This window comes from Mustela erminea, chromosome 9 (genome assembly GCF_009829155.1).
Source record: "Mustela erminea isolate mMusErm1 chromosome 9, mMusErm1.Pri, whole genome shotgun sequence".
In the NCBI taxonomy this organism is placed as follows: Eukaryota; Metazoa; Chordata; class Mammalia; order Carnivora; family Mustelidae; genus Mustela; species Mustela erminea.
Window position 1 is genome coordinate 84,573,492 of NC_045622.1, and position 22,496 is coordinate 84,595,987.

The window sequence follows — 22,496 nt, forward strand, 5'->3', positions numbered from 1 at the left end:
AACGAGAGGGAACACAAGCAGGGGCAGTGGGAGAGGGAGAAGCTGGCTTCCCGCTGAGCAAGGAGCTTGATGCAGGGTTCAATGAACATGACCTGAGCTAAAGGCAGATGCTTAACAACTGAGCCACCCAGGCACCCCAAAACTCAAGTAATTTTTCTGATTTTAATAAGCACAGCACCTTTTTGTTGCATTAAAAAATTGAATTATGAGAATAATACCTATCAGAGATTGAGAGGCAATACAGTATAGTAGAAAGTCTACTTAGGTTGAGAAATGTAATTGGTGAAAATTAGACCCAACATATATTTTAATATGGGCCTTCACTGCTTTTGGCTAAAGCAGCTTGTTTTGTCATACTTAGAAATAGGACTTTAAATTTTAAAAAATATTGTTAATAAAATCAATTTTTTATTTTTTTATTTTTTCAAATTATGTTAGTCATCATACAGTACATTGTTAGTTTCGGATGTAGTATTCCACAATTCACTGTTTGCATAACACCAAGTGCTCATGCAACAGATGCCCTCCTTAATACCCATCACTAGGCTAACCCATTTCCCCATGCTTCACCTGCCATGCTCCTCCTCTTTAAAACCCTCAATTTGTTTCTCAGAGTCCATAGTCTCTTCGTTTGTCCCCCTTCTGATTTCCCCCTTCATTTTTCCCTTCCTTCTCCTAATGTTCTCCATGCTATTCCTTATGTTCACAAATAAGTGAAACCATATGATAATTGTCTTTCTCTGCTTCACTTATTTCACTTAGCATAATCTCCTCCAGTCCCATTCATGTTGATGCAAAAGTTGGGTATTCATCCTTTCTGATGGCTGAGTAATATTCCATTGTATATATGGACCAGATTTTCTTTATCCATTCATCTGTTGAAGGGCATCTCGGCTCTTTCCACAGTTTGGCTATTATGGACATTGCTGTTATGAATACTGGGGTGCATATGGTCCTTCTTTTCACTACTTCTGTATCTTTGGGATAAATACCTAGTAGTGCAATTGCTGGGTCATAGGGTAGCTCTCTTTTTAATTTTTTGAGGAATTTCCACACTGTTTTCCAAAGTGGCTGTACTGACTTGCATTCCCACCAACAGTGTAAGAGGGTTTCCTTCACAACCTCTCCAACATTTGTTGTTTCTTGCCTTGTCAATTTTTGTCATTCTAACTGATATAAGGTGTTATCTCAATGTGGTTTTGATATGAATCTCCCTGATGGCTAATGATGATGAATATTTTTTCATGTCTGTTAGCCATTTGTATGCCTTCTTTTGAGAAGTATCTGTTCATGTCTTCTGTCCATTTCTTCACTGGATTATTTGGTTTTTGGGTGTTGAGATTGAGAAGTTCTTACAGATCTTGGATACCAGCCCTTTGTCCATAGTGTCATTTGCGAATATCTTCTCCCATTCCATGGGTTGCCTCTTTGTTTTATTGACTATCTCCTTTGCTTTGTAGAAGCTTTTTATCTTAATGAAGTCCCAAAAGTTCATTTTCACTTTTGTTTCCCTTGCCTTTGGAAACATGTCTTGAAAGAAGTTGCTGCGGCCAATGTCAAAGAGGTTACTGCCTATGTTCTCCTCTAGGATTTTGATGGATTCCTGTCTCACACTGAGGTCTTTCATCCATATGGAGTTTATCGTTGTGTATGGTGTAAGAGAATGGTAGAGTTTCATTCTTCTGTATATATTTTCTGTCCAATTTTCCCAGCACCATTTTTGGAAGAGACTATCTTTCTTCCATTGAGTATTTTTTCCTGCTTTCTCAAAGATTACTTGACTATAAAGTTGATGATCCATATCTGGTCTCTCTCTTCTGTTCCATTGTGTTTTGGGGGTCAGTACTGTGCTATCTTGGTGATCACGGCTTTGTAATATAGCTTGGAATCAAACAACGTGATGCCCCCAGCTCTATTTTTCTTTTTCATTATTTCCTTGGTGATTCGGGGTCTTTTCTGGTTCCATACAAATTTTAGGATGGTTTGTTCTAGCACTTTGAAAAGCATTCCTCAATTTCATAAAATTCATCTATGAAAAACCCACAGCAAATAATTCTCAATGGGGAAAAGCTGAGAGGCTTTCCCTTATGATCAGGAATACAACAAAGATGCCCACTCTCGCCACTATTTTTTAGCATAGTACAAGAAGTCCTAGCAACACCAACCGGACAACAAAAAGAAATAAAAGGTATTCAAACGGACAAAGAAGTCGAACTTTCTTTCTTTGCAGATGACATGATACTTTATGTGGAAAACCCAAAAACTCCACCCCCAAATTACTAGAACTCATACAGCAATTCAGCAATATGGCAGGATACAAAATCAATGCACAGAAATCAGTTGCTTTCTTATACACTAACAATGTAAATGTACAAAGAGTAATTAGAGAATTGATTCCATTTACAATACCACCAAAAATCATAAGATAGGGGCACCTGGATGGCTCAGTCATTGGGCATCTGCCTTCAGCTCAAGTCGTGATCCCAGGATCCTGGGATTGAGCCCCTCATCGGGCTCCTTGCTGAGCAGGGAGTCTTTTTCTCCCTCTCCCACTTCCCTTGCCTGTGTTCCCTCTCTCCCTGTGTCTCTCTTTGTCAAATAAATAAATTTTTAAAAATCTTTTTTAAAAATCACAAGATTCTTTGGAATAAACCTAACTGAAGAGGTAAAGGACCTATACTCTAGGAACTACAGAACACTCATGAAAAGAAACTGAAGACACAAAAAGATGGAAGAACATTCTATACTCATGGATTGGAAAATAAACATTGTTAAAATGTCTGCATTGCCCAGTGCAATCTATATTTTCAATGCTATCTGGATCAAAATACCAATGGCATTTTTCAATAACATTTTTTTAAAGGTTTTGATCTTGACATCACATTGGTAGAATCACTGATTGGTTTCAAAACCTTTCATTCATTTTGCCACATGCTTCAGTACCAGTGATGAGCACTCAGTAATTGTTTCCTGAATGAACTGTTGTCCTGTGGAGTGGCAGCAGCGTAAATTTATTAGATTTACCTGGCCTGTATGTGTTTCCCTTATCCAATATTATCACAATTTCAAATATTTATTTGAAGTAGTTCTTCCTCATTACAATCTAGTAGAATTGAAATTCACACGCTTTATTCTCCCTTAGTCAAGTGAAGGGTGTATTACTCAACTGATTTCTACCTTTTTGGAATTTGAAACTTGAGCAAAATGACTATAAAACTAAATAAGTTCAGTAGTGGTCCTATCCAGAGTGATGAGACTTTAAAAAAAAAAAAAAAGATTTTATTTATTTATTTGACAGAGAAAGGGAACATAAGTAGGGGGAGTGGGAGAGGGAAAAGCAGGCTTCCTGTGGAGCAGGGAGCCTGACATAGGGCTCCATCCCAGGACACGGGATCATCACCTAAGCCAAAGGCAGACGCTTAATGACTGAGCCACTCAGGCACCCCGATATTCTTAACTTTTTCAAAGATACTTTTCAATGATTTTAAGCAAACTGAAAATATCGTTAGTAATGATCACATGGATGAATTCAAAGTTTCTCATACACTTCTATGGGCTTTTCAAATTCACTACTTAGTCATTTGAATTAATCATGTAACAGTTATAAACACAAACAAGCTGACAAGTGTACTTACAGTGAAGATCTTATATCTGTCTGGGTAGTCACTATTTTCAATAACAATGAAAAATAAAGAACCATATTCCATTCCTCTAAAATGCCACTTAATTTTTTAATCTAGAGGATTATACCTTCTCTCAGCAGAAGTGTAAAAACCTAACACAATTTCACAAAAATTAGTCTAAAGGCATTACTTCAATCCAAGGATTTTTAAGTTTTTATTTTTATTCCAATTAGCTAACATACAGTCTAATATTAGTTTCAGATGTACAATAATATAGTGATTCAACAATTCCACACATCATCTGATGCTCATCATGACAAGTACACTCCTTAATCCTCCTCAGCTATCTCACTCATCCCCCCACCCATCTTCCCTCTGGTAACCAACACTTCTCCATATTTAAAAGTCTGTTCCTTGGTTTGTCTCTTTTTAAACTTTACTCATTTGTTTTCTTAAATTCCACATATGTGTGAGATGATACAGTATTTGTCTTTCTCTGGTTGACTTATTTTTTTTTTACATTATAGCTTCTAGTTCCATCTGTGTCATTGCAAATGGCAAGGTTTCATTCTTTTTATGGCTGAATAATTTTCCATAGTATCTGGAATATCTGATATATATCTCACATCTTCTTTATCCATTCATCTATCGATGGACATGGGCTGCTTCCATTAATTCATTCTGAGTCTCTTTTTGTGTATGGTGTAAGAAAGTGGTCCGGTTTTCTCAATACCATTTGTTGAAGAGACTGTCAACAGTTGGATATTCTCTCCTGCTTTGTTGAAGATTAATTGACCATATAGTTGTGGGTTTATTTCTTGGTTTTTTATTCTGTTCCACTGACCTATGCATCTATTTATGTGCCGGTACCATACTGTTTTCATTACTACAGCTTTGTAATATAACTTGAAGTCCAGAATTGTGTTGCCTCCAGCAATTTGCTTTTCCTTTTTCAAAGTTGCTTTGGCTGTTGAGGGATTCAGGGTCTTTCGTGGTTCCATGCAGATTTTAGAATTGTTGGTTCTAGTTCTGTGAAAACTGCTGCTGGCATATGGATAGGGATTGCATTAAATGTGTAGATTGTTTGGGGTAGCACAAACATTTTAACAATATTTGCTCTTCCAATCCATGAGCAGGGACATGTCTTTCTATTTCTTTGTGTCACCTTCAATTTCATTCATCAGTGTTTCATAGTTTTCAGAGTATAAGTCTTTCACCTTTTTGGTTAGGTTTATTCCTAGGCATCTCATTACTTTTCATGCAACTGTAAATGGGATTGCTTTCTTAATTTCTCTTTCTGCTGCTTCATTATTGGTGCACAGAACTTCAACCAATTCCATACATTCATTTTTGTATCTTGTAACTTTACTGAATTAGTTTATAAGTTCTAGTACTCCTTGGTTGAATCTTTCAGGTTTTCATTACATAGTATCATATCATCTACAAATAATTAAAATAAGAAGTAAAGGAAGAAGTAATTCTTCCTTACCACTTTGGATGCCTTTTATTTCATTTTGTTATCTAACTGCTGTGGCTAGTACTTCCAGTAATACTTTGAAGAAAAGTGGTGAGAGTGGATCTCCTAGTTACTGAAATTAGGGGAAAAGCTCTCTGTTTTTCCCCATTGAGGATGATGTTAGCTGTGGGTTTTTCATAGAACACCTTTACTGTATGTTGAGGTATGTTCCCTTTAAGCCTACTTTGTTAAGAGGCCTTTTTTTTTTTTTTTAAATCATGAATGGTTATTGTACTTTGTCAATGCTTTTTCTGCATCTACTGAAATGACCATATGGTCCTTACTCTTCTCTTATTGATGTGATGAATCATGTTGTTCATTGATTTGTAAATACTGAAACATCCTTGCATCCCTGGAATAAATCCCACTTGATCATACTGAATGATTTTTCTTTTTTTATTTTTAATGTATTGTTGATTTTGGTTCGCTAGTAACTTATTAAGGACATTTTGCATCTATATTCATCAGGGATACTAGCTAGTCATTCTCTTTTTTAGTGGTGTCTTTATCTGGTTCTGGTATCAGAATAATCCTGGCCTCACAGAATGAATTTGAAAGTTTTCCTTCCTTTCCTCTTTCTTGTAATAGTGTGAGAAGAATAGGCGTTAACTCTTCTTTAAATGTTTCATAGAATTTGCCTGTGAAGCCAGTTGGTGCTGGACTTTAGTTTTGGGGGAGTTTTTTTCATTACTTATTCAGTTTCTTTGCTAGTGATCAGTCTATTCAAATTTTCTATTTCTTCCTGTTTTAGTTTTAGTAGGTTATATGTTTCTAGGAATTTATCCATGTCTTCTATTTTGTACAATTTTTTGGCATATAGTTCTTCATAATAGTCTAATTGTATTTCTGTGGTATTGGTTTTATTTCTCTTCTGTCAATTGTGATTTTATTTGAGTCCTTTTGTCCTTTTTTTTTCTTGAGAAGTCTAGATAGAGGTGTATCAACTTTATCGATTTTTTTTTTTTTTTTTCACAAAATCAGTCCTGGTTTCATTGACCTATCCTATCATGTGTTTTTTTTCTTTTTTTTTTTTTAGATTCTAGATCATTTATTTCTACTCTCATCTTTATTTTTTGGGTTCACTCTGCTGGTTTTAGGTTTTGTTGTTGTTCTTTTTCTAGCTCCTTTAGGTTTAAGGTTAGGTTGTTAGAGATTTTTCTTAATAGTCCTACATTGCTAAATACTTCCCTGTTAGAACTGCTTTTGCTGCACTCAAAGCTTTTAGACTGTTGTGTTTTCCTTTTCATTTGTCCCCACGTACTTTATTTCTTCTTTTATTTCCTGGTTGGCCCATTCATTATTTAGTACCATGGTATTTAACATCCATATATTTGTGGTCTTCAGATTTTTTCTTGTGGTTGACTTCTAGTTTCATAGCATTGTGGTCAAGGAATTTTTCAATTTTTCAGCTTAGATCAATTTTTAATGTGACCTTTATGAGAATATTGTCCACTACACATTCATATAAGCTTCCTTAACCTTTCAGTTAAAAAATTGAAAAAATAATGATACTGTTATGCTGAAAATAAATAAATGAAAAAAAATAAAAAAATTTTTTTAAAAATGATAAATATAATAGGCTGTCAATGCCTGTAAAGATGAATAATCCTGGGGCGCCTGGGTGGCTCAGTGGGTTAAAGCCTCTGCCTTCAGCTCAGGTCATGATCCCAGCATCGTGGGATTGAGCCCCGCATCGGGCTCTCTGCTCTGCGGGGAGCCTGCTTCCTCCTCTCTCTCTGCCTGCCTCTCTGCCTAATTGTGATCTCTGTCTGTCAAATAAATTTTTAAAAAAAGTCTTAAAAAAAAAAAAAGATGAATAATCCTGATAACTAAAACCGCAGCAAAGATTAAAGTGATTTAATTGGTTTTCTCTACATACATAGAGCTCTATACAAATTAAAATATATTGTGATATACTCTATTTCAACATCCTTTGCTTATAGTCAAAGTTAATTCAATTAAATTGAAGTTATTTGTTTGCATGACATAATCTGATTTTCAAGTACATAAACCTAGTCAATGGCCATGATATTATAAAGACTTTCAAATTACATAGGCACTCATAGCTCATTAGCCCATACAGGCTCATATGGGACTGTTTGTATATGAATCTACTTGGCTGCTCTGATTTAGTTCTCATAAAGAGATGAAGAGGCTAGTTGTCAAGTTTGCTGCTAATTGCATGTCAGCAAATAGCTTAAATTCTTGGGAAGCAATGAGAAAAACAGATTGGTATCACTTGTCTGAGAAACCCAAGAACATTTTAAATAATAATATAAATAACTTTATGGCATTGTTATTAAAACTTTAACATTACATATTATATCATAGTAAAGATAATTTTATTAAGAAGACTAAAAAATAGCTAAGTACCTACTGTTTTTGTTCTTTTTACCTATATGAATTGATTCAAGCTATTTTCTTTTCTTTTCTTTTTTTTTTAAGATTTTATTTAGACAGAGAGAGAGATCACAAGCAGGCAGAGAGGCAGGCAGAGAGAGAAGCTCTCTGCCGAGCAGAGAGCCTGATGTGGGGCTCAATCTCAGGACCCTGAGATCATGACCTGAGCTGAAGGCAGAGGCTTGACCCACTGAGCCACCCAGGTGCCCTGCTATTTTCTTCTTTTACACATTTTACTGCTACATGCAAAGACTCTGTCCACAGATAATATCAGGATTCATTGCTTTCCAAACGCAAACTTAAATTTTAACAAACATGGGCACCTGGTGGCTTAGTGGATTAAAGCCTCTGCCTTTGGCTCAGGTCATGATCCCAGGGTCCAGGGATTGAGCCCCACATCATGATCTCAGCGTCCTGGGATCAAGCCCCGCATCAGGCTCTCTGCTCAGTAGGGAGCCTGCTTCCTCCTCTCTCTCTGCCTGCCTCTCTGCCTACTTGTGATCGCTGTCTGTCAAATAAATAAATAAAATCTTCTAAAAAATTTTTTAACAATCTATGAAAAACAAGATTAGAGGAAAAGACAGTATCTGCATAATTAAGACTAAAGTCTACATGTATATTTGTCTGCATATGTGTGGTCTAAAAGATTATTTTAAAGCTTCGAAACATTTAAAATAGGAATAACTTAAAAATAATATTTACACACAACTTTTTACAACTACGTTTACTAATAAAAGGCACAGCTGCTCATTTCCCCCTTATTTCCTTATGGATACCAATTTGAAAACCTTCAGGAATAAAATGAATTTCCCTTAAAATAATTCATTAAATTTTAGTGAAAAAGATAAAAACTCAAAAAGAAACTTCATACATTCTTCAAATCTATTTTGCAAATTACCTTTAAATTTCTTCAATATAACCCCAAAATAAATCAGTGAGGTTATAAAACTCACTTTTTAAGAAACCTATGGCATCTTTCTTAGGGTATTTTCACCTTTTTTAGTCACAAAGATAAGGTACATAATACTTAAACTAACTTAAAGTTACACCAGTATTCTTGTGTGTACAGATACAAATTATATTTAATAATTATGAAGACTGTTCTCATATATGTCTTTATTCTAAAAAAATTCAATGAAAGAGAAAAATGTAATTTTAAATTATATGAAACCTTCAGTATTCCAACTTTAATTTAATAAAGAAAAATAAATCTCTCTTTTAAGTCTTTTCTTTAGAGGAAAGTGATATACAAAAATAATAAAATACAACTAAGAGATGGTTGGATATGTTTTTACTTCATTTAGTCAGTCTTATCAGCTACTCATTACAAAACATAGTCACCTACTATGGTAACGATAAGAACACAACAGGAAAGATTTTCATCAATCACCAAATCACAATTAATAGTTAATTATTTGATTGTGTTCAAAAGAAAGTTAGAGTACTCTCAGAGATAGGTGAATATTTTAATTCATACTGTGTTAATTTACCTATGTACATATTACCAACTCTACACAAAAATCAGCTTACTGAATTCCCAAAAGAAAGAAATTTACTAGTAATTAAGGGTTCACCTATAGGAAATCATGAACTTCTTTATAATTTTCTTAATACTGTTTTTAAAAATTGGGGGGGCGCTTAACTTTATCAATTGCTTCCCAAAATCCTGCCTTGATGTAAGTGACCATTTTTTTCTTATCTTGACTATAGAGTTAAGTTACATAAAAGAAAAATGATTTGAATAAAATAACATTAAATTACTGAATACAGTACTTTGAATAAAGGCCATCTGAATTATATAAGAATAATGTAAAAAGAATAATGTAAGAATGTTTAGAAAAAAGATTACTTTTTAATGTTAATTATCTAAAATACATTTAATATTCTGTCAGAATGGGCATAAAATCTTAATTATACATATCAATATATAAAATTATTTAATGCAAAAGTTAATGCTCTGAATTGTTAGAGAAACATATTATCTCTATAACCCAAATATCATTTTAGAAAGTTCTTAAGAGGTGGTCATTCACATTAACAAAATACTCAGAAGTGACTAAAAACTTTTTCCATTTTTTCTAAGACTATCAGTATCTGTTCCATGAAATTTTAAAGTAGAATAAAATAAAGCACATTTTATGTTGCCTTTGATCTTTAACTTGTAGCCTTATCTCCCAGGTCAGAGGGCACATTATTCAATTTCACTATATTTTGTGTAAAACCACTGTAGCGTTGAAGATGACTCTCAATACAAATGTCACAGTACTTAAAGCTAAACCAGAATCTAGTTTTTCAGCTTCTTAATTAAAATCACAGTTTAAAATAGTCTGACAATATTATCTTTATTCTTTCCAGTTGAATAGTGACAGAATTTTCACATCTTTTATTCAATCAAGCTTAGCGATCTTTTTAAGGCCCTTTTATTTTCTAAAACATCAAAAACAATTTCACGAAGCAAAACAGTTACTTTATTTTTCGGTATTTAATAAAAAGTGATCTCTCCTTTCTTACTTCCCATACCTACAATATATAAACTTCACTCAAAAATTACTTTTACTTCTCTTACAGTCTGCTCCAAAGAAGGAAGATTGAAATAGTCTAAGTCCACCCAAAAAGCCCTCAGAAGATTTAAGTGGATATGGGAGAATTTTGCTCAATCAAAAACACAGGGAAATAAATCCTTCTGAATCAAATAGGGACAGGAAGAGAGAAGATCAAAATAAATATTCCATAAAATACTATGCTGTAAAAATTTAAATACTAAATTTTAATATGCCATAGAAGAGGAAGGCGCAAGAAACACTTGTTGAATGATAAAGAATGAGTACCCTATCCCAGGTGTCATATTCAAATGTCACTTCATTTTATTTTCATTTTTTAGGTAATCACTAATAACTGCATGCTTGCATAAATACCTAGAAAAGATAATAAAATAATGGGTTTTGTTGTTATTTCCTTATTCTTTGATATTAAAATAAGATATCAATAATCTGGGAACTAGGTTAAATTTATTTTATAATATGTAAAAACTATATAATCCAGAAATAAATTTGTGAAGTAAATTCATTTAAGCTATATTTAACATTGTAACATTGTAATTCAGTCCTTTAAAGGGAATATTAATACCCAGTTTCAATTTTTTTTTCAAGATTTTATTTATTTATTTGACAGAGAGAGATCATAAGTAGGCAGAAAGGCAGGCAGAGAGAGAGAGAGAGAGAGAGAGGAGGAAGCAGGCTCCCTGCCGAGCAGAGAGCCCGATGTGGGGCTCTCTCCCAGGACCCTGAGATCATGACCTGAGCCAAAAGCAGAGGCTTAACCAACTGAGCCACCCAGGCGTCCCTCAACTTTTTAAAATATAAATGCCACATTTATATTGACAAAGATACTACACACATTACATTATGTGCTAATCTGGAGAGTGAGTGTGTATTTTGTGATCACCTTACCATTTCACTGACTTTCTTCTGTAAAGAATATTTAGAAACCTTGAAAAATAAAAGAGAGAGAAAATTCATTATAATTCTGCACTTATCTGTTACAAATTCCTCCTGATATTAAAATTATATGCTATACAATGTGGTATTTATTTCCTACACACTATTTTTTCCTTGGGACATTTTTTTCAGGATGTTATTTACCATAACTTTTTTCTACATAACAAAACAATATATTCATTAATTATTCAAGATATATTAATGGAGCACCTATTACTATATACCAGTCACTTTCCTTAGGACTCAGATACAGCACTGAACTAAGCAAATCCCTGCCCGCTAGTGGCTTTCTGTCTAGTGGAGGCAGTATAATTACTCATTTCACCAGAATAAGTTCCAAGAAGTAGAATTCCTCTTAATTGTTCCTTTTCCTAGACTTTTAACAATTCTTACAAAGTCCCTTAGAGTGGCTGACCAACTTCAACTCTACAAGCTGTGGATGAGTGTTCACTATTTATGTTTGTTAAATTTTAAGCACAAATAGTTACTTTACATTTCCTATGCAATCAATCTAGCACACTGCCTTGAATAAACTGATAATTTTATTTCATTTTTGTGAAATAGGTCTATTGTGATTTATTTCTTCCACAAATAATGAATACATACTATAAGTAAAGCACTAACATACACATTGAGGGTATAGTACTGAGCCAAAAAAAAAAAAAAAAAAATCCTGTCCAGATTAAATTCTGGGGATTATAGAAAATAAGCAACATAAATAAGTTAAGATAGATGAAATATTAAATATTAGTAAGTACTAAAGAAAAATAAATCAAGGAAGGAGATTACATAAGATGCCCAAGAAAATCCTTTCTGAGATGGCATCTTTTGAGTCAAGATTCTACAGGAGTGAGGAAAAGAATTTCAGCTACTGGAAAGGCCCCAAGGTAAAAGAACATCTGAATAACAAGAAAGAGTAACTGGAGCTTCTTGCAGACCTGTGCCTCCTTTTGTTCTGTGGGCTATCCTCACAGCATGACCCCCAAACACCAGTCTTTGATCCTGCCTCAAACAAAGAAACTGAGATTTCCTCCTGCCCCCAAGCCAGAGGAGACATCACCCCTCTCCACTTGCCAAAGGGAGACACAGAACAGCAAGAAGGTTCAAGAAGCACCTGAACATACTGAAGAAGTACAAGATGAAACAGACTTGCTGAACAAGCCAGTAAGGAAATTCTGAGTAGAACAGAAATACAAGAAACTCCAAGCATTTTTTCAAAGGCACTGAAATTGATTGCCAAAATGCCAAATTTGGGGGTAACAACATCTGTCAATGATCCACAAGTGTCTGTACTGCTTGGGGAGGAAGAGGCGTTGCATTATTTGACAAGAGTTGAAGTGACATAAGTCAAAGATATAAAATCAGGTTACAGAATAGATTTTTATTTTGATGAAAACCCTTACTTTGAAAATAAAATTCTCTCCAAAGACTTTCATCTACATGAGTATGGTGATCCATCTTCAAAGTCCACTGAAATCAAACTGAAATCCGGAAAGGATCTGATGAAATGTTCAAGTCAAACACAGAATAAAGCCAGCAGAAAGACACAGCGTGAGGAACCAGAGAGCTTCTTCACCTGATCTACTGACCATTCTGAACCAGGTGCACATGAGTTTGGAGACATCATTAAAGATGATACTTGGCCAGATCCATTACAGTACTACTGGGTTCCTGATATGGATAATGAAGAAGGGGAAGGAGGAGAAAGAAGGATTGGAAGATATTGATGAAGAAAGTGAAGAAGATGAAGATGATGATGGGGGGGAGGGAGAAGAAGAGGTTAAAGGAGAGGACTAATGAAACTATGATGGAGTCCAACCTTCTTTTCTGAATTTTCTCAGTCCCTGGGAGCAAACTATAGTATCCCCCACCCAGCTCCTTTCGTGCTTATTTGCCCTGTTTTTTGAAGCCTCTTTCCTCTCCCTTTATAAAATGGTTCTCAACTTATTGGGGGAGGGGGGAGATATCTTGAACAGAACACACTGGGAAAAGAATCTCTCCCCCTTTCTGTTCCAAATTCATTTTTATTCCTTCCTGTCACAACAAAAATTTTATGGAATCAACATCCCTTTGCTCTGTGGGAAAAAAGAAAAATCTTCTGCTCCTTTAGATCTGTTGGAACCTGGAGGGGGCTAGGCCCCTGTGTAGCAGTGCACAGAATTCTAGCTTTTTGTCCTCCTTTCTCTGTATATTGGACTCAGAGATTACATTGTGTCTGTACGTGAACAGGACAGTTAGCACTTATCAACATGTATCTGTCTATTTTGTTTAAAAAAAGAAAAAAAAACTTTAAAAAATGGGGTAATGGAACATCAGCAAAAGGGAGGTTTGAGATGTTTAGGTAGGTTAAGAGGGCATTTTGTCAACATGTCTTCTCCTTTGGAATGTTTAATTGTGATGTTTAACGACATCCTGCAGTTTAAGTTGACACTTTGAAAATAAAATTGAAATAAGTCAAGCAGAGAAAGACAATTATCATATGGTTTCACTTATTTGTGGAACATAAGGAATAGCATGGAGGACAATAGAAGAAAGGGGAAAATGAAGGGGAGAGTTAACAGAGGGGGAGATAATTATGAGAGACTATGGATTCTGAGAAACAAACTCAGGGTTTTAGAGGGGATGGGGTGAGGGAATGGGTTAGCCCAGTGATGAGTAGTAAGGAGGGCACATATTGCATGGAGCACGGGGTGTAAATGAATTATGGAACACTATATCAAAAACTAATGATGTACTGTATGGGGACTAACATAATAAAAAAAATAGACTAATAGATAAGATAAAATAAAATAAAATTATCTCCTAATGATGACTTGAGTCCTACCACTTGATGGGAGAATCAGCAGAACCTGTAGGATTTTATTTGGGATTGACATTCTCTACTATAATTTTGTTCCTGTTTATTTTTAAATTTCTTTTTGTTTCACTGGAAAGGAAAGATGAAGCTCAGTTTTAACTGTTAAAAGTGTACAAGTTGCTCTGTTACAATAAAATTAAATGTGTACACACACACAAAAGAACAACAGGAAAGCCAATGCGGCTAGAAGGGAACAAGCAAGGGGAAGAACAGCAATAGAGGAATTTAGAGAAAAGAGGAGGCAAGTGGGGCAAATCATTGTCGGTCTTATAATGCATGATGATACAGAGTTAGGTTTTTACACTCACTGAAACAGGAAGACTTTGAAAAGTTCCAAGTACAAGTATAACGTAGCCTGACGTGCTTTTTTTTTTTTTTAAAGATTTTATTCATTTATTTGATGGAGAGAGATCACAAGTAGGCAGAGAGGCAGGCAGAGAGAGAGGAAGGGAAGCAGGTTCCCCACTGAGCAGAGAGCCCGATGTGGGACTCGATCCCAGGACCCTGAGATCATGACCTGAGCCGAAGGCAGCGGCCTAACCCACTGAGCCACCCAGGTGCCCCCTGACGTGCTTTTTTAAAAGGTCACTCTGTTAAGACTAACAAAGAACACAGGTGGAAGCAGGAAAACCACTTAATAAGCTACTGTCCTAATCCAGATGAAAGAGGACGATGGTTTTAATAATGAATGTAGTGAGATGTTGTCTGATTCTGGATATTGTCTGAGGAGAATGCTGAAAAAAAGTGCAAAATGAAAAAAGGAAGCCATAACTAATGAGGCAAGAAAAAACAAAGAAGTTTTCAGGAGGCGGATATTTTTTAAAGCAAAAAAATCGTGTTCCTGGTTTTGAATATATCGAATTTCATGTAAATCCAGGCAGGATTTGGGTCTGGAGATACATATTTGCAAGTCCTTTGCACATAGATCCCATCTGAAAGACATGAGATGGTATGAGATCAGAGTATTTTTCAAAGCATACAGACAAAAGAAAAGTAAAAGAGCAGATGTCATCTAGAAAAATAAGAGGAAAACAAACTTCAGAACACTTTCACTCTAATCCTGAATTTATTATCTGCTCCTATAATATTTAATTTTATGTGGCAACTTGACTGGAACAAAAGATGCCCAGATTAAACATTATTTCTTGGTGTGTCTGTGAGAGTGTTTCTGGATGACATCAGCATTTGAGGCAGTGGAATGAGTAAAGTAGAATGTGCATTGGCTCTGTTTCACTGCAGAACCTTCACTAACATAGCTACCATTTGCCACAGGTAAAACTAATACATCTAAAGCAAATTTACAAAATTCTCTCAAGTCACTGTTTGTTCTCCAAACGTTAACACCTCTGCATTTAGTTATTTCTGAATCATGATTCACAGCTACAATTTATCAGCATCTCTAGAACATTTCTCAACTTCAAAAGCTACCACGTAGTGACATTCCTATGAAACATAAGTAGAATTTCAAAGTAATACAACTAGACTGACATGAAATCTTTTTATGGAGGCTATTAAACATAATGTTTTTTTAATTCTAAAATTACACAGAAGTAGATTATAGTATAAAACATCTCTCTGACACAGGAAAAAAAACTATACTGGCACGAATTAATTTTTTTTTTAAAGATTTTATTTATTTATTTGTCAGAGAGAGTGAGCACAGGCAGACAGAGTGGCAGGCAGAGGCAGAGGGAGAAGCAGGCTCCCTGCTGAGCAAGGAGCCCGATGTGGGACTCGATCCCAGGATGCTACGATCACGACCTGAACTGAAGGCAGCTGCTTAACCAACTGAGCCACCCAGGCGTCCCTGGCACTAATTAATTTATTAAGTATAGAAGACAATTTCAAAGAAAAAGTATAAATATCTTCCTATTATAGTATCCCTTACTTTGTGAAATATTTTATAAAAAGCAGACTAAGAAATGCATTTCTTTACAGCAAACCTTATTTTCCCATTAATTTTCTATTAACTGGTTTTATGTTATTTGGGAATAAAGTCCACCAAACTATGTTTAAAAATATTTAATCTTTTCCCCTTCCTGAACTATTCAGTCCTAACTCCACAGGCCAGAGTAGGCTAAGATAGGTGTCCATGGGGAAGGGTGGAAAAGGTCAGGGTGGCAGGGTATCAGGCCTGAATGAGGAAAAGAGGATCCCAATGAGAAGGAGGGAAATCTACTGTGGGAGTGAGAAGCTGAGAAAGGTACTTTTGAAGATTAATATGGTATTAATGTGGTATTAATATGGCATTAATATTATTTAATATATTTAATATATTATTCAATATGATATTAATATTTAATATTAATATTAAATATATATTATATATTATTATATAAAATATTATATATTAAATATATAATATTTAATATTATATTAAATAATACTGTTTAATATTAATTAATATTAATTAATTAAATAATAAAAATATTGGATTAATATTAATTAATATTAATCGGCTTTGTCCCCTGGCTCTATTACTCCTTCTACTGCTCCCCACAGCCACGGCTCATCTACCTCTCCATCGTCTGTGTCCTGGGCATTTCTGCCATCATCGTGGCACAAAGCTCCCCATAATCAGTAGAGCAATCCCTGAATAATCCAGTTTGGAAAAAGTCCGAGAGACTTTCTCTGAATGACAATAAACGGTGTGAAAGAGCCAGGAGAAACTGAGGCAGAGCACTGCACCCAAAAAGAACATTCCAAAAACCACCTTCTCCTGTAGAGGGGCCATGAAGTACATATTTGGTCTGATATTAATTAATATTAATTAATCATATTAATAATCAATCAATTAATAATATTAATTAATATGGTATTAAACCTGAGGGGCCAGAAAACTCTTGATCTCAGGGTCTTAAGTTCGAGCCCCATGTTGGGAGTAAAGATTACTAAAGAAAAGAAAAAGAAAACCTAAAAGACTCCACCAAAAACCACTAAAACTGATAAATGGATTCAATAAAGTTGCAGGATACAAAATCAATGTGCAAAGATCTGTTGCATTCCTATACACCCATAATGAAGTAGCAGAAAGAGAAACTAGAAAACAATCCCACTTAAAATTGCACAGAAAATAAGACACCAAGGAACAAACCTAACCCCAAAAATGAAAGACTTATACTCTGAAAACTATAAAACACTGATGAGGGATGCCTGGGTGGCTCAGTCGGTTAAGTGCCTGCCTTCAGCTCAGGTCATGATCCTAGGGTCCTGGGATTGAGTTCCGTATCCGGCTCCTTTCTCAGCAGAGATCCTGCTTCTCTCTCTGCTTCTGACTGCCTCTCTGCCTACTTGTGATCTTTCTCTCTCTCTCTGACAAATAAATAAATAAATCTTAAAAATAAAAACAAAACAAAACAAAAACCTGATGAATGGAATTGAAGGTGACACAAAGAAATAGAAAGACCTGCCCTGCACACAGATCGGAAGAACAAATATTGTTAAAATGTTTGTGTTACCCCAAACAATCTACACAATTTCATGTAATCCCTATCCATATGCCAACAGCAGTTTTCACAGAACTAGAACCAACAATTCTAAAATCTGCATGGAACCACGAAAGACCCTGAATCCCTCAACAGCCAAAGCAACTTTGAAAAAGGAAAAGCAAATTGCTGGAGGCAACACAATTCTGGACTTCAAGTTATATTACAAAGCTGTAGTAATGAAAACAGTATGGTACCGGCACATAAATAGAGCATAGATCAGTGGAACAGAATAAAAAACCAAGAAATAAACCCACAACTATATGGTCAATTAATCTTCAACAAAGCAGGAGAGAATATCCAACTGTTGACAGTCTCTTCAACAAATGGTATTGAGAAAACTGGACCACTTTCTTACACCATACACAAAAAGAGACTCAGAATGGATTAAAGACATAATGTGAGACCTGAGATCATAAAAACCCTAGACTAGACCACAGGCAGTAATGTCTCTGACATGAGCTGTGGCAGTATTTTTCTAGATATGTCCCCCAAGGCAAGGGAAATAAAAGGAAAAATAAACTATTGAAACTACATCAAAATAAAAAATCTTCTGCACAGCAAAGGAAACAATCAACAAAACTTAAAGTCAGTTTATGGAATAGGAGAAGGTATTTGCAAATGACATAGGCAATAAAGGGTTAGTATCCAAAACATATAAAGAACTTATAAAACTCAACACCCCCAAAACGAATAATCCAATTTTAAAAAGGGCAGAAGACATGAAAGACATTTCTCCAAAGATGACATACAAACGGCCAACAGATACATGAAAAGATGTTCCACATCACTCATTGTCGGGGAAAGGCCAATCAAAACTACACTCAAGATATCACCTCACACTTGTTAGAATGTCTGAAATCAAAAACACAAGAAACAACAAATGTTGGGGAAGATGTGGACAAAAGAGAGCACTCATGCACTGTTGATGAGAATGCAAACTGGTACAGCCACTGTGGAAAACAGTATGGAGCTTCCCTCAAAAATTAAAAAGAACTGTATGATCCAGCAATCACACTACTGGGCATTTACCCCCAAAATACAAAAACACTAATTCAGAAGGATACATGCATCCCTATGTTTACAGCAGCATTATTTACAATAACCAAACTATGGAAGCAGCCCATGCCCATCAATAGATGAACAGATAAAGAAGATGTGAGATAGATAGATAGATCTATAGATAGACAAATAGATAGACAGATCTCAAATATTCCACATACTATGGAATATTATTCTGCTATAAAAAAAAAAGAAATCTTGCCATTTGCAATGACACAGTTGGAACTAGAGTGTATAATGCTAAGCAGAATAAGTCAGTCAGGGAAAGACAAATACTATATTATCTCACTTAATATGTGAAATTTAAGTAACAAAATAAATGAGCAAAGTTTAAAAAGAGAAAGAGAGAGGTAGGCAAACCATGAAACAGACTCTTAACTATAGAGAATAAACAGATGGTTACCGGATGGGAGGTGGATGGGGAGCTGGGTGAAGTAGGTGACAGTGATTATGGAAAGCATCTGTCATAAAGAGCACTGAGCGATGTATGGAATTGCTGAATCACACTGTACACCTGAAACTAATATAACACTGTTAACTATACTGGAATTAAAAAAAAAATTTTAAAAAGAAGTGGAGTAAGGTGAGGAGGCAACCCTGAAAAAGGGCAACCCAATTCATGGTGTCAGAGTCTAAGCAGGGAAAAGAGAGCATCCATGTTAGGAAGGAAGTCATGGCAAATTGATAAACTGGTTGTATACAGGGTAGTTTATCATAGAAGTAAATATATTAAGGATAAAGAATGTCACATTTTTCACTGTAAAAGGAAAGAAATGTATAAACACAGAAAGGAAATAAACTAAAATTAATAACCTCACGGTTTCATATTAAAATTGGAGGTAGGGGTGCATGGATGGCTCAGACACTGGGCGTCTGCCTTTGGCTTGGGTCATGATCCCAGGGTCCTGGGATCGAGCCCTGCATCAGGCTCCTGCTCCTTCTCCCTCTCCTGCTCCCCCTGCCTGTGTTCCCTCTCTTGCTCTGTCTCCCTGTCAAATAAATAAATAAATAGTCTTTAAAAAAAAAAAATTGGAAGTAATGTGATTTCATGGTTTTTTATATACATAGGTTGTTAGAAATAAATGTTATAAATTATAAACATAAATATAAATTATATTTCTGTGTATGTAAATACATACATAGATCTCTGTCCACCAAGAAAGTCTGAGAGCAGTGATGTATCAATAGCAGTGAGTACAACAGTGCCCAGATCTTTGCTTCTATATACTATTTTCCACTAAAAGGAACCAGGGCAACATGGTGAAATGATTCATTCCAGTGCAAGGACAGGTAAATTACAAAATGATCCTGGCATATTTTGCTATCCTCTAAAAGCAGGAAAATGCTGAAAGAATGAAGACGTATCCAAAGGACTCGGTAATCAGCTTTATGGACTCTCACTAGCCAAATCAAGGATAATTTGAGCACCAAAATAAGTGATAGTCACAGATTTTAATCCATTAAAAAAAACTATGAATCTATACTGATAAAAACAAATAAATGAATATAGGAAAAGTTCGGTGAGAAACAGAATATTTACATAATTTCAAAGTATCTCCTTTCAAAATACTCTGATTACAAGAGGGAAGAGTACCTTTTTAATGGAGAAATTTTTTTAAAGAACAACAACAAAAAAAAATGTAGAGATGAAGAATGTGGTGAATGCACTGAAAAAATGGAAGAGAGAGCCTTAAGGCCACACTGAATTGAATAGAAGAACCAGTGAACTCAAAGACAGATCATTTGAAATTATTCAATCAGAGAAGAAAAACAAGTGAAAGAGGGTGAAGAAAGCCTAAAAAATTAATAAAACAGCATCAAAGGAATCAATATAAGCATCATGAGAGTCCCAAAGGAGAAAAATAAAAGAGACAGAAGAAAGCTTACTCAAAGAAATAATGGCTGAAAACTTCCCAAATCTTGGGAGGGAAATGGACATCCAGATTCATGAGACTCAGAGGACCACAAACAGAATGAACCAAAAGAAGAATACACCAAGACACATTATAATCAAGTTGTCAAATCAAGGGGAAAAAGAGAGACTTCTGACAGTAGCAAGAGAAATCCAATTCACCAAATTTAAAGAAACTCCAATAAGATTATCTGTGGACTTCTCAGCAGAAATCTGCATGCCAGAAGAGAGTGGGACGATATATTCCAAGTATCAAAAGAAAAATCTGCCAATCAAGAATATCATACCTAACAAAATTATCATTTAAAAAATGAAAGAGAGAGTCTTTCCCAAACAAACAAAAACTAACAGAATCAGTTACCACTTGACTTGTCTTATAAAAAATAATTAAGGTTCAATTCTTCAAATTGAAACAAAAACATGCCAAACAGCAATGAAAAAAGCATATGAAAATATAATTCTCATTTATAAAGTATATACACAAATATAGAGAAATTCAAGACTGAATCGGTAGTATATAAATTCCTTTTAACCCTTATATAAAAATTAGGAAATAAAAATGTATTAATGAATATACAATATAAAAAGATGCAAACACTGTCCATAAGAACACAAAGTTGAGGGGGCAAACTATAGTGCTTTTGTATGCAATTAAAGCTGCTGTCAACTTTAAACTATTATAACTACAAGATATTTTATTCAAGACTTCAGATAACCGTAAAAATAAAAACCCATAATACATATACAAAAGCTAAAGAGAAAAAAATCAAGAAAATCACTACAAAAACATCAAATAACAAAGGCAGACAAGCGATGCACAAAATTACCACAGAACAGAAAACAATTTACAAAATGACAACAGTAATTCCACACCTACCAATAATTACTTTATGTATAAATGTATTTAACTTTCCAACCAAAAGACATAGTGACAGGATTAAGAAAAAAAAATATGAAGTGATATACAGCTGTTCCTGCTTATCTGTGGTTTCACTTTCCATGGTTTCAATTACCCATGGTCAAATGCAATTCAGAAGCAAATGATTCTCCTTCTGATGTATCTAACACCACATCATTCACCTCACTTCATCTCATCACATACATTTTATCATCTCACACCATCACAAGAAGAAGGGTGAGTTTGTTTTTAAAAAAATATTTATTTGAGAGAGAAAGAGAACAGGAGGAGAGGGAGGGAGAGAATCTTTAAGCAGACTCCCTTCTGAATGCAGAGCCTCCATCTCAAGACCCTGAGATCATGACATGAGCCAAAATCAAAAGTTGGATGCTTAGCTGACTAAGCCACCCAGGTAACCTGAAGGTTGAGTTTAGTATAATAAAATATTTGAAGAAAGAGAGAAAAAAAAGAAAGAAAAAGATCACATTCATATAACATTTATTACAATGTATTGTTTATAATTGTTTTATTTTATTATTAGTTATTATTGTTAATCTCTTACTGTACTCAATTTACTTTACCATAGGTATTTATGTATAGGGAAAAAACAGTGTATTTAGGGTTCAGTATGATCCATGGTTTCAGGCATCCACTGGGGATCTTGAAACATACTCCCCATTGATAAAAGGGGACTACTATATTATCTACAAGAGACTCACTTTATATTTAAGGACACAAATAGGCTGAAAGTACAGAGATGAAAAAGATATACCAGATAGTAACTAAAAATAAAGCACAAGTGACTATACTTATATGAGACAAAATAGACTTCAGGTCAAAAATCTGCCTGTGGAGACCAAAAAAAAAAAAGATCATGATATAATGCAAAGGAGTCAGTTCAACAGGAAGCTATAACAGCTGTATATGCACCCAACATCAGAGCACCTAAATATATAAAGCAAATATCAAGAGATCTGAAGAGAGAAATTGGCAGAAATACAGTAACAGTAAGAGACATTAATGCCTCACTTAATAATAATGTACAAAATATCCAGACAGAAAATCTATCAAGCAACAGCTGACTTAAACCTCACTATGGATCAAATGGACCTAACAGATAAACACAGAACTCTTCAACCTACATCAGAAGAATACACATGAAACATTCTCCAGGATGGATCATGTTAGATCACAAAATAAGTCTTAACAAATTTAAAAAGATCAAAATCATTCCAAGTTATCTTTT

At 34.8% G+C, this 22,496-nt stretch overlaps 1 protein-coding gene and 1 pseudogene across 6 annotated transcripts in view; one reads left to right on the forward strand and one right to left on the reverse strand.

The window, feature by feature from the left end:
- Positions 1-22,496, reverse strand: part of CCDC73 (coiled-coil domain containing 73) — a 139,180-nt gene that overhangs the window by 59,924 nt on the left and 56,760 nt on the right. For all 6 annotated transcript variants that reach the window (XM_032357595.1, XM_032357594.1, XM_032357592.1 and 3 more), the window contains one exon: positions 10,989-11,027. In XM_032357595.1, the coding sequence (XP_032213486.1) occupies positions 10,989-11,027 (39 nt within the window). The remainder of the gene's footprint in view (positions 1-10,988; positions 11,028-22,496) is intronic.
- Positions 12,012-12,833, forward strand: LOC116598574 (annotated as a pseudogene).